General features: G+C 37.6%; 1 protein-coding gene across 1 annotated transcript in view; it reads left to right on the top strand.

The window, feature by feature from the left end:
• The window catches only part of DIAPH2 (diaphanous related formin 2), a 327319-nt gene that overhangs the window by 203601 nt on the left and 109349 nt on the right, over positions 1 to 14369 (top strand). Inside the window, exon 24 of the mRNA XM_063141950.1 lies at positions 7338 to 7501. Within this exon, the coding sequence (XP_062998020.1) occupies positions 7338 to 7501 (164 nt within the window). The remainder of the gene's footprint in view (positions 1 to 7337; positions 7502 to 14369) is intronic.

The raw sequence follows: 14369 nt of genomic DNA, 5'->3' as shown, positions 1-14369 counted from the left end.
TTTTCCGTTGTTTGCTGATCATGCAGTTCCATGATTGTGGCAGGTATGGTCAAACAACTGGCAGGTGGATAAGGTGTCCGTAGGGAGCTGAGAGAATGAGATATGCTCCTCCCTCTCAGGATTCACTTATGTCTTTTTTTTTTAGCATTGATGGTTATATCTTGCTGGTTCCAAGGCAGCCATTTGATTCAACAGCATTGGGATATCATCACTATTATGATGGGGCTTGAACAATGGCATAACAAATCCAATTTTCTCCCCCCCCCCCTCCATTTTCTGGAAATATATTACTAGGCAGCTGTACACAACCATCTATCTTTGTTTAACTGTTGCGGACTAACTCAGCTTATGTAAAAAAGCTACTGTAGAAAGCACCTGGAGGATGCATGACCAGGTCCTCCCAGGCCATTGATTAGCCAGGTTCAGTTTCTCTCTCTGAGAACTGTCCAGCCTCATACTTTCGGTCTCTGAGATTTTCCTTTGTGTCTGGCTGGACTGGTTGATGAGGCTATTTCAGACCTGGACCCAAGGTGTGCTTCATCCTTCCCCCACCTCAACATTCTTTGGTGAGTGATCCATAGGCTCCTGATCAATTTTACTTAGCTAATGTTTATTATTGTTGTTATTATTGTATCTCTTCCTCGCTCATGGTGGTTTTTCTAGGGCTTTGCCAGGTCATGCTGTCTTTTACTGATTCAGAAATTTCCTGACAATTGAGCATGTTTTATGTATGACTGCTTTCTGGATGTTGGTGTGGATATAGTTTGGTCGTCCCTGAAGGTTTTCTGTATTATTTTTCGATGTCAGGCTGGTGACTGATGTGACTAACGGAATAATTATGACCTTTTCCTGTTGCCATAGTTCTTTAACTTCCATGGCCAGTGGTATGTATTTTTCTCATTATTATTATTATTATTATTATTATTATTAAGCTGTGGATTATTTCGTAACTAGTCTCTGCTTCTTTCTCTCTGTTTTTTTTTTTTTAAATATATTGATTTGAAAACCGACTTGATTTGATTCTCTTGCCTAGTTTGGACATTAGCCTACCCAGGTGTTGGACTGCTTGGCAAGCTTGCTAACTTGATTCTTTAGAGTTTAAAGGAAGCCGTGAAGCAAGGAACTATCCTTTTCCACATATAAAAGTCATACGTCTGTCTTATCACATGGGTAGACTAAGGGACATTAAAAATAGACATGAGTTGTGGCAGCACTACCTCAGAGGAATACAGACAAAAGGGTGTCTTGCACCTTCTTATCACAGATGCAAATAGTTGTTTGAAGAGAGACCTAGGGAGGTGGTGGGCTCTCCCACACTAGAGGCATTCAAGAGGCAGCTGGACAACCATCTGTCGGGGATGCTTTTGGGTGGATTCCTGCATTGAGCAGGGGGTTGGACTCGATGGCCTTGTAGGCCCCTTCCAACTCTGCTATTCTATGATTCTATGTTGTTGTTTATTGTCTTGTTTATTGAAGCACTATAGACGGAATAACCAGGCATTCTTTCTGTGGCTTTCTTGTTTGCCTTTCCTAGGCTGTTTGAAAGAGGAGAGGAGACGGTATTTCTCTGAGGAGCACAAAATGCATCCTATCACTTTCCATTCTCTATGAGTTTTCCTGTCTGCTAACTAAGAGCTTAGTAGGAAAAGGCAATTGGATTTGCTTGTTCATTTGCAGACATATTGAACATTATATCAATAATATTAGTTATATTTATATAGTACGTGTTCAAAGTGCTTCAACTGTTTCAATATGTTGTTGTTTTAATGATATGTGCAGAAAGCAATCCAGTAAAGTTGGTCTGTATAATTATCTCCATATTAAAGATGTGAGGTTCAATTCGCACATGAGCTGAGAAATAAACAAGCAGTTTTGAGCATGTAGCCCATGCTGTTAAGTTTTACGGCTTTCAAACAACAGTTGTTCCTTTTCCAATTAAAAACACAGTACTACTCCATTAAAATTAATGGATGATAGATTAATAATAGTATAGTAGTGATAATGTTGTAAAGGCATGTGTGATGGTACTAATGTTGTAAAGGTGTGTATGAATCTGAATGTCTATCTTAAAGTTACGTTTTAAAATCTAGTGATTTTAAGCCAATGTGACAATTTGCTATCACTATTACTGCTGCCAACCACCTAATGCTTTGAAAGGCACTGTCAGTAGTGTCAAGAAAAGGCTCACTGAGTTATTGTCTACATAGGGGACTGTCATCAGAAACTGGAAGAGTGTGTATGCAGGCAGAGACAGTACGTTCAGGTGCTTTTCTAAATGAAGCTCTGCTGGTTATGTTCAGAGGACTTCATTGAGAGTTTAAAAAACTGAAATAAAAAATGAAATGCCATTTCTTACATCCCCTACGCACAATATCACATAATCCCTCTCTCAAAATACTAGATCCCAGGGTCATGCCATGAAGCTGATTGGTGGGAGATCCAGGACAAATAAAGGGAAGTACTTCTTCACACAGCACATAATGAAATTATGGAACTCACTACGACAGGATGTAGTGATGGCCACCAATTTGGATGGCTTTAAAAGGGGTTTGGATAAATTCCTGGAGGCGAAGGCTATCAATGGCTACTAGCTCTGATGGTTGTGTGCTATCTCCAATATTCGAGGCAGTAAGCCTGTGTGCACTAATTGCATGGTGCTGTTCTACCATGTCCTGATTGTTCATCCCTGGCCGGTGGCTGGTTGGCCACTGTGTGAACAGAGTGCTGGACTAGTTTATTTATTTATTTTATTTATTTAAGGATTTTTATGCCGCCATTCAGCCAAAAAAGGCTCTCATGGCGGCTTACAAAAGTATTTTTTGACAGTCCCTGCCCACAGGCTTACAATCTAAAAGACATGACACAAAAGGAAAGGGGATTGGGAGGGAGGAGGAGGAGGGGGGAAAGGAAAGCAAACTCAGGCACTACCGTCTTAGTTGGAAAGTTCAGCAGTTACAGTTGACAGCAGGAGGGAGGGGGCTCTCAGCTGGAGCTGGACCCAGGCACGGCGGAGAGGTGCCTGGCTGCTGCTTCCTCCCTCACTGGTGGCCTCTGCAGAGACAGTTGACAGCAGGAGGGAGGGGGCTCTCAACCGGAGCTGGACCCAGGCACGGTGGAGAGGTGCCTTGCTGCTGCTTCCTCCCTCACTAGTTGGACCTTTAGTCTGATCCAGCATGGCACTTCTTATGTTCTTATCTCCTAAATCAGTTTGTTTCAAGTGTATTGCTTTATGAGTTGTAAAATGTAACAACTGGCTCTTGATCCATATGTCATAAAGAGTATAACAGCACCTGTTTACCTGGAACAACCTTGTATCAGCTATAAAAGCGATTCCATCTCTGCATTCCTAAATCTCTGTCAAGTCACTGGTTTTCACTAAACTAAAGCCAGCTATAAGTTGGTTGGTTATTTAATTAATTGATTTTATTATAGAGGGGAAACAAACAAACACAAATGTACTGAGTGTGTGTGTGTGTGTGAAAAAATGACAGCAGAATTAAACAAACAAACCTTACAGTGCAAACCCTATTTTATGGTAGAAGGCCATTCTAGGGGGTGTAAGTGGGCCTCCCATGGGAGAGAATTCCAGAGCTTAGGTGCAGTCATGGAGAGGAAGGCCGTCCTCTCCAGTTTCAACTGGATTTGCTTATGTTGCGCCAAGGCAGCCTCACCTATCCTGGTACCTTCCAGATATTTTGAGTCACAGCTATGCTGGCTGGGTCTGATGAGAACTGATATCCAAAACACATGGAAGACACCAGATTTGGGAACAGTGTCCTGAGGCCATGTTGGCAACATTATATTGTATTGTTGTATGTCTGGTTGATAATAAACACAAATCCATATACTGCTGAATCGTCAAATACAGTTCTTTTAATGTAAATCATCCTCACAATTCCTTACACAACTTCCTCTTCCTGAATGTTTGCTTGCTTACCTGCCGATTGGTTTTTACTTCTTGCCTAATAAGAGAAGGTAACATTGCTTCAATAAAAAGTGAGTATGAGAGTCCTCTGTTGTTCCTCCACGGGTAAGTGGGTGGGATCCTAATGCAGCAGCTGCATGGCATTTGAAATGGGAGCTTCTTGATAGCTGAATTATTCTGTTAATAACTTTCCTATATCTTAGCAGTCAATAGAGACAATACCATTATATATGCAGTTCTGTATCTTATGGTATAGGTTTTTGCAGCTTGTGCTAGCCCAGTGGGGTTTTTTGTTTAGATTTTCTTTTAATGGCTGAGAACCATGCTGTGAACAGAATCCTGGACCAGATATGTCACATACAAACTATGAGATAACACACCTCTGGTGCATACTTTCGTGTGTCTATCCATTCATCTAGTGTGTATGTCTATGTATATAATGTGTGTATCTATACAACAGAGATGTAGATACAAAGATGTGGGAAAGCGTTTGACAAATCTTTGGTGTACTCCCTGGGAGAATGTTGGCAGGAATATGGAGGTGTCTAGGAACATATGCCACTGGGCGAGTTGCCTTGATTCTGGGTACAGCATACACCGAACATCAAGCTGTTTAACATCATCTTTAACATCATCAAGCAGCCTGCTTTTGCCTAAGGAACTCAAGTTACGTTTTGTGGAATCTTTTTTTTAATTAAATGAAGCATTTATTGAATTTGGAGCAGAAGAATGGGAAATGTATGCCTTAATTATTCCCTTAATAAAATTTTAACCTTTAGTTGCATCCACATTGTTATAGAAGTTTAACTTCTGTGTGAAATTGCTTCCTTCCACTTCAGGTGACAATTATACAATTTGTAACTAAAACTATTGTGAAGGTCAAGTAGATCTTGGGTTGATTTCCAGTCCTCTTCAGTTATTAATAAAAAGTATGGTGTGTTCACTATAATTGAATAGTGCCACTTTGAACAATGGCCCTTGCTTAATTTTAGTTCATTAAACAGAAAGCACAATAATATTCATCCTACAGAATTGAGGAAGGTCCTGTAAGATGGTTATCACTATGGCTCATCTCCTGTTAATAGTGGGAGCTGCTTTTCAGAAGTTCACCACTGTTGTATACTGTTGTTTTATACTTTGAATGGTTTTAATTTTTGTGAACCGCCCAGAGAGCTCCGGCTATTGGGCAGTATAGAAATGTAATAAATAAATAAATAAATAAAATATTCTGACTCTGACTAGTAGGATCAGGCCCTTATAACATTTCAATTACAAAAGTCATCGCTCAGCCTTTCACATGTTAAGCTTCTCTACTTACACTCAAAGCAGCTCCTGAGATGCAGCTTCATACCTGCGGTATATCACCTTCTCCCGTACAGTCCAACCCGCACACTCAGGTCCTCTGGGAAGAATTTACTTCAGTCAACAAAAACAAGGCTGACAAGTATTACCCAAAGGACCTTGTCTTCTGCCGCTCCCAGATTATGGAATGACCTGCTGGGAGAGATTCGTCAATTTAACAGTCTTCCGGATTTTAATAAAGCTGTAAAGACTGATCTCTTCCGGCACGCCTACCCAGTTGAATTTTAGGATGCCTTTTAATAATGTGCTGCTTTTAATAATGTATTAGTTTTGAATGTTTTAATTATATGTATTTTGTGGTATTTGCATTTGTGTTGTGCCCCGCCTTGATCCGGAGGGAGAGGCAGGTAACAAATATATATATATATATATATATATATATATATATATATATATATATATATATATTATTAGAGGGACAGCTCCCAGAATTATCTGTGCAGTTTGTGTCCCATATTTCTAATGAAACATTTGGATGGTACAAACATGCTTCCCTGCAGCCACATTCTTGCTTCTTCCGTACATCTGATTTTAAAGTGTGAGTAGATACATAACATACTGGAAGTTGCTGTAAGGGTTCATTTTTGGGAGTAAGTCCCAATGAATAGAATCAGTCTAATGGTGATGTATCATGTTAATTAGATCTAAGCTCATTGAGTCTCTGCTGACAGTAGCTCTCATTGCATAGTAATCCATCCCCAAACCTTCAGCAGCTCCACAAAGGTGGTTTAATGCAGTAATAGGCAGAAGCTAGATCTCCACATGTTTTGGACTTCAGCTCCCAGAAGACCCTACCAGGGATGCTGGGAGTTGAAGTCTAAAATATTTGAAGTTCTACTTTCTGCCCACCCCTGGTCTAATGCAGCTCTGAGGGCTACTGGGTAAACATGATATGTGAAGTCAATATGAGCAGTATTTATTTATTTATTTATTTATTTGCAAGCCACCCCATATCATAATGCTCTCTGGGCAGCTGCAGTAAACAAACATAAAAATAATTTAAATATAAGATGATGATGATGATAGTCTGCCAATGTTAAGAAAACTTATATGTGAGAGGTCAGTTAAGAAAATATACATGCACACTCAGTGTCATGTATAAACTGCTGCTGTCTGCACATGCAATCTTAACGTGTTAAGGATCCATAGACTTGGGAATACATCATCATGATGTATAATAATAATAATAATAATAATAATAATAATAATAATAATAATAATAATAATACAACACCAAATAAAATATAATACATAAAATGAAGCTGACTTGCTTGTGATGCATGTGCAAATGCTAGTAACACAAATAAATTAGATATCCTACATAATTTATATGTGACACTGAGCACATAGATACAGATACATTTAAACACACGCACACACACTCTCTTAAGGATCTCATTTAAACTGGGACCAAAAAAAACACCTGGAGCTGCTTAACAGGTGCTTTGGCACCACACAGTAGAAGTTCAGCAGTATGTTTCTTGCATTGTTATTTAGAGTTTCTGTGTGGAGATTGTGAATTTACTGTGGTGGTTCTCCCCTATCCCATATACACACACACTCTTTGGTGAGTCCTATAATATGAAAATCAGTTCTTCAGGATAAACACAGAAATTTGCTTCTGGTCTCAAGGGAAAAAGATGTCTTTGCATAGATGGTGTTTCAGTCTCATAACATACAGTGCTGCCTGTTTTGCTCATATTTGGACCTATGCTTCACAGGTCCAGCATTCTAGATTTCTACACATTTATCAAGATCAGCCTCAAGCAGCCCAAGTCAAGTAGTGCTCACTTCAACAACCAGCAGTTCTGCAGGAAGCACAGTTAGGTCAAGAAGGTATGAAAAACAAGGATCCCTATCTTCAAAATGCATTGACCTGGGGAAGTTTGTTCAGCTTGAAGCATATGAAAATATATAAAGCATATAGTCATCAATTAGCAAAGGCAATAGTTGAGGAGGAGGAGGAGGATTGCTTTTGATAGACCAGTCTCATTTTTTCCTGTTGCTTTGCTATTCGTTTCATCCAAATGTCCTTAACACTAAGATTACAGCTTTGCTAAGAGTTCCAGAGAGCAGTACGAAAAGTTATCCAACATGCACAACAACATGATCAAGTTATATGACAATCTGGGAGACTATTTCTCTTTCGATCCCAAAGCTGTGAGTGTTGAGGAGTTCTTTGGAGATCTCAGTGCGTTCCGGACACTGTTCTTGGTAAGTAGAAATGTCCTGCATTCCTCCCTCCCATATACTCTTTAATATGCTTACTTATATAATAATGATGATGCTTTCTTAGTACATTCTCTCCTACATGTTATATAATAGGTAGTATAGGCCATTAATGGAGATACATCACTCAGATGGATTTACTTCTACTGTTACTTTCTACTGTTAGTTTTTCCCTACCCTGTGCCTGCTTACCCTACCCTGTACCTGTTTGCATTCTCTTCCCCTCCTTATTGTTTTACTATGATTTTATTAGATTGTAAGCCTATGCGGCAGGGTCTTGCTATTTACTGTTTTACTCTGTACAGCACCATGTACATTGATGGTGCTATATAAATAAATAATAATAATAATAATAATAATAATAATAATAATATATTCAAGCGAGCTATTTTTTTCCAGCTTACCATCCAAAATTCTATTTTTCCCCTTGAAAAATTGACTCTTTAATCTACATGTATATTTATAGTAAATATACATGTATATTTACTATATACATAGTAAATATATTCCAGTGTATATATATGGTGTTCGTATTCATAAAATATCATGTATTCTGTTTTGGAGTGTGCGTGTGTGTGTGTGTGTGTGTGTGTGTGTGTGTGCATGTGCATATATGTGTGTGTGTTTCTTGCAAATGTGTAAAAGGGTAGGAAACCTCCACCCAATGGGGCCTCCTCTCTGCCCTCCACACCCTTACTGCAATTAGGATTTTAAAAACCTTCTGTTGGTGCCAATGAAGATTTTTAAAGCCTTATTGCTATATAGGGGTTCTGTGCTGAACTTCCCCTCCCTGAGTGCTGTGACACTATGCCAAAAATTCCTCCCTAGCTGCAGTTGGAGGCTTTTTAAAAAGCCTGATTGCTGCATGGAAAGTCAATTCAGGGGGAGGTGTGTGTGTGTGTGTATCTGTATCTGTGAGCACACAACGAGTGTTTATTTGTCTCCTTCCACAAATAGAACTCCACTTACAATTCTTAAAATCCAACCCATTGCATGTTTCTTTTACTTTTTCACATGCATGGGTTCCCCCTCCATGCCATAGCTGTCTCATACATGTATATCAAAATACTTGTAAAAGAGAGAGCCCCCCCTTCTCTTTCACTTTCTTTCTTCTTAAATTGGTTTCTTGCTGATGTCTTTCCCAGTGGCTGCCTGTGGGTTGTAATTAACTGCATCTTGAGGAATGGGTGGGGGGAAAAACATATGGGCCAGAATGTGATGCTTACCTTCAGGGAGTATTCAAATTGCCTAGAATTATCAATACTGCTCAGCCATTTGCCATACAGTTTGTAGTGCATGGATCCATATTGCCAACAGCAAGCCTTAATCTGTTGAATAACTATCAGCAGTTTGTCTGTGCCTAGGCTGCAAACAGTTCTCTGACTGTAACTTTACTACATGGAGTTTTATTTTATTGTAAATTCTTAACTACATCAATTTTAAAAACATTTAGTAGGTTAAAACAGAACATCTTTCTAATGTATTTTTACAAAGCTGTTGTAATAGGAAACTGCTATCATTCACAATTAGCTACAAAATGTATACGTATTTTCTATGTCTTTACTTTTATACATAAACATAAAATTAAATTGAAATCAAGTTACAAAAGTTAGAGGCACTTGAAGCTACATGATCTATGTACTTGGCACAAACGTAAAAATGAGGTTTGGCTGTTGGTCAGTAGGTAACATGTACCTGCAGTCCAGATAAATTAACTCTTCTTACCACCTTGCTACTACAATCCATTGGTATTTTCTCCCATTTTGTTGTTACCATATTAGAAGCATAGCTATGACTGGTAATTAAGGGCCAACTGGTTTATCATAAAGGAGCATACAGAAATAATTTCCTGTCACTTAACTCAGATGACACTCTTTTCTTCATATGTGCAAGCTATGACTGTGACTTGTTTATTATCGTCTTACTCCATAGAAGCTGGATTGTACAGTTATCTGTGGTGTGCTAGGTGGAATGAATAATTCAGTTACGCTTTACAACTATATAGAAACAGGATAAATTCTGCCTGTGCTAATGCCTTAGGAAGCCAGGGCAGATTTTACAATATTAGATACAAGTAAGAAACAAAATTCATTGTGGAAGTGGCACATTAATTAAGTGTTGAAGTAGATTTACCTTGGTATTGATTGATGCCTTTTCTGACATCTCCCAGTGATGTTCCCCATGCCAGTTCCAGGTGTCATGTTTCCTTTATGGTACTGTGTATTCTTTATCTTGTGAAGACTCAAACAATTTGGATTTCAGAGAGGAAATCCCTGAAATTCAGGACATAATTTAATGAGTAATGTCTACACAGATCTTTTATGATGTGATTCACATAGAAATGATTTGCACTTATCCCAGAGCTAAAAGTGTTCCTTGTACTTTGTACTTTTACAGTCCACTTTTCAAAGGGACCATGTTCTGCTTGGTTTATTAAAACCCAGGATATTGTTCCTGGCTGCTGGATGGATCATCTCTGAGAGAATATAACGCAAAGCATATATAGTTCCCCTTTAGATAATGTATAAAAATGGCATGAAGAAATGGTGAAGGTGCCCTTTCTTATAAACTTGGAAATAAATCTCAGTTGTAGTATTTAGACATATTCAAAGAACAGTAGCTGAATTTCACTAGAGGAACCGTGGAAAGTGCAACAAGCACTGTTTCAGAGCATTTATCTGAGCTTTTGGGCTTATCTACACCAAGCACGATATTCCACTATGAAAGCGGTATATAAAAGGTAGGAGCCACACTACTGCTTTATAACGGTATTGAAGTGCACTTACCACTATGAGGGCCCTTTGACACATGCCATATACCACTTTCACACCGCTATATCCTGCTTGGTGTGGCTCCTGCCTTTTATATACTTCTTTCATAATGGAATATTCGGCTTGGTGTAGATGAGTCCTTACATTCAATTGATTATATACCCAGCTGTAAATATATTGCCAAATTACCCACGCAGGTGGTAGACACAAAATATTTCTGAGCTTGAACCCTTTCCAGTTAAGAGAAATCCACTAGACATCCAAGTAGGTTGAGCCAAAAACTTGATTTTATAAGCTTGAATAGCAGATGGTATAGAATGACCTCCTACTGTAAAACAACCACTACTACCTTGTTAAGGTCTGTTGGCTTTTGTTCAAATCAGGACTCTGTATTTTGTGTTTTAATACCTAATTTGCCACATTTCTATCTGTTCTTCTAACTATAAACCCACAGTTACTTTGTAGTCATGTTGCCATAGTCTTCATATAATGCCTGTAATTGTGTGTGTTCTACACACACGCACACAAAGAGAGCAAGAGAGCGCTATGTAAATATAGGTATAGATAGATGTATAAAATCATAAATGTATGAAGCCAGTATATTCTATGTTGCCATTAAACAAACCTAATTGTAGTGTTAGTTTCTAAAAGGTGGGGTAGGAGGGATAGCATCTCACTTGCTATTTCCAGCAAGTTTTTTTTAAAAAAAATCTTAAAAGTCTGAAACAAATGCATACATCTCTAATTCTTATTTCCAATGTAAATGTTAAATATATATCAGAGACCACATGTTCTGCAACAGTATCTTGGTTTAAATGTTAGTTTTAATGAAATAAGGCTTCAAAAGCTGATAAAAAGTTGCCTAAAAAGATAGATCAATCTTCAAAAGGATTATAGAGATACCCCACCATTCCCAGCTGGTCTAAAAAAATAAAATGTGTTGAAAGTTTGACTTGTTTCCCAGTGGCATATTCTGGGTTTCAAAAGTTATTATGATGTACGGAAGATTTTGTAGGTTTTAAAAAATAAAATCCCAAACAATCAATGATTGAAGAAAAAGAAAACTAACTTCTATTCTTCTGATCAAAGCATTACCAGTGACTTGAAAACAAGAAAAATCCCTTTGGGTCTTGCAGTTCCTCTTCACGTATGATTTTCCAGCAAAATGTTTCCTTATAAATAAGTTATTATCACATTATCGGTAAGCATCAAGAAGAAAGGAAGTTACAAAGAAACCTGTGCAGATAGTACAGGCTCTGACCTTTCTCGGTTGCTTTGTGAGCAGCTACAGGTATTGATTACCATCAAAATGGTTTCCTTCCTTCAGGACAGAAATACTTGCTACCCTAGAAAGGGCATTTACTTCTGTGAACCTGACTTGTTTGTTTTCTTCTGTTTCTTCTTACTGCTTTGTAATCTCTGTGAATTACTTTCACATATCTCAAATAATCTCTGACTGTATAATTATGTCTTCTGTATAGATTTTATCACCACAGGCTGGTTACATGCTTGAGAAATGACAACATTTGTCTTGAGAAGGGACATCATTCCATAGATAATGATGTTGTGTGTGTTACTAGATATAGTCAGATATACCTGAGTGCCCCCTGCCCAGCTTTCTATATTCATTGTTGTTTTGGGATTCCTTCTTTCAAGAATAGAAGCCAAAGCAAGTATTGGTATTTAGATAATAATAATAATAATAATAATAATAATAATAATAATAATAATAATAATAATAATAATAATAATTTGTTACCCACCTCAATCCAGAGGGAGAGGCAGGTAACAAATAAATTTATTATTATTATTATTATTATTATTATTATTATTATTATTAACAACAACAAAAATGCAAACACCATAAAATACAACATCATAAAATACTTGAATTTCAACTCCTTTAACTTCCTAGTTGCCTCTCTTTTCAGGTCTCCCCCTATATTAGCAAGTTCATGCACAATGAATGGAGCTTAGTCCCATGGAATAGTAGAGCCTGAATGAAGGATAGACTGCTACGATTATAGGAGAGTTCTGTAGTTATGAACATCATACACATTATATCCAAGTGTGCTTAAAAACTTAGCCAAATATGTGTTTGTTGGGTTGGAGGTGGTTGGGTGGGACTATGCAGAACTATTAGAAAAGTATGCTTAAACATAAATCAGCAATATTGCTGCAAGCGAACCTGGTAAATATTCAAAGAAAGTCAAATAAGTAAATAATCATATAAACAATCTCAAACAGTATATAAATTGATTAAAGAAGTAAAATGTAGTGAAAACCTAAGGAAGGTAGATACGAAAGTTTGGTGAAATCATGAATGAGAAACACAAAAAGAGATTTAAATTTATTTATTTATTTATTTATTTATTACATTTTTATACCACCCAATAGCCGAAGCTCTCTGGGCACTTCACAGTAATTAAGATGGTGTTTAATTTCTTTTCACTAGAAATTCCAGTCTATGTTTCATCAGGATATGATGAAGTAAAAAAAACCCTCACCTTTTATCCCAAAGTTACATGCAGAATAAACATTCAAGTTGAAATAGCTAGTTTTTCAGTTGGCAATGCAGACAGATGGGCTTCTGTGAAAGATGTTCAAAAACTAAGCTGCTGTTTTATGTCAACAACAGACATTGATTGTGAGTCAGTCAGCATACGGAGGATTCGCTTTAGGGTTACTTTGCAGGATGAAGTTTTGCCGTTTTTGCTACCGACGAATTAAATAGTAAACCATTCATAAATTTTAATATCAGTCAATCCGTTATTATTGTCAGCGTTGTAATGCAGTTCTCATAATATAACTTTATGGCTTGCCAACATCACAATTTAGGAATCTAACTGTACAAAAAAAAGCATTTTGTTATAAGCTTAGGTTGTTCTCCTTCTTTATTTAATGAAGACAATACTGGTCTGTTCAACTTACTGCATTCTATTTGTAGTTTTCTGCAGGCTCTCATTCTTATTCCTAATGTCACCTGTCTTCTATAGGGAACCGTTCATGTGCTCAGTCTATTTCTGCAGGTCTCATGTCACTGTTTTCTACATAGTCATGTCCATCTTGTATGCTTTGAATGTGAATGAATTTGTCTTGTCCTTTCCTGACAGTGGATGTATCTGCCTGAAGTCACAGGGAAAAACCACCATGCTACAAAGGAACAGAGTTAATGTAATGGTTGCTCTGAGCACTTATGCCTGACAGAGAAGCTTAAAAATATTTATAAACTTAGGAGTGTCCCAACATGGGCTCCCACCATCCACTCTAAGCTGCTTTATACCAGGTCAGAATATTCGCCTATCTCTCCCAGTACTGTCTATTTTGACTGGCAATGGGTTGCCTAATGTACTAAGCAGAGGTCTACTCCCAGCTTTGCTTCCTGTTCCTTTTAACTGGAGCTGTCAGGGACTGAACATGCATATATATATATATATATATATATATATATATATATATATATATATATATGTGTGTGTGTGTGTGTGTGTGTGTGTATTTATATTTCTGCTCAACAATAGGAATGTACAAGAATTTTGTTTTAACTCACAAAACATGGGGAGCTCTGAATGCAAGCATGAGCACGTGTCCGCTGAAAATATTTGCAAATTATTGAACATGTGTTTGCATTCATCTCATTCCCAATTCCAAGTTCGATTTGCACAGATTTCCTCAGTAGTCTGAATCAGGAAATTTCCTCAAAAGTGGGGGAGATTTGTGCAAATCTTCCATTCATTCACTGTTCAATTTGCGCAAGTTTCCCATTTGTGCAAGGTGAGAAAGTAACACGGATGGGAATCCGACACAAGATGAGCAGTGGGACAATGTTTGGAGGATCCTAGTGATGTCAAACATCACTTATTTGCCCATCTCTAGTCAACAAAGACAATTTGCTTAATTATGAAGACTTAGGAGTCTCTGGAAAATTATATGATCTCAAGGTCATGTTACGTTAAGTAGGTGGTTATGATAAAAATGGAATGATTAAGAATGAGAGGCACATTTCACCAAAATTCCCTACTGGAAGATATCAAGTCTGAAGCATTACTTTTATGATTGGAAAACACTACAGCACTCACAAT

This window comes from Elgaria multicarinata, chromosome 15 (assembly GCF_023053635.1).
Source record: "Elgaria multicarinata webbii isolate HBS135686 ecotype San Diego chromosome 15, rElgMul1.1.pri, whole genome shotgun sequence".
NCBI lineage: Eukaryota > Metazoa > Chordata > Lepidosauria > Squamata > Anguidae > Elgaria > Elgaria multicarinata.
Note: the sequence above shows the minus strand (reverse complement) of the source record. Positions and strands in the feature narration are given on the sequence as shown.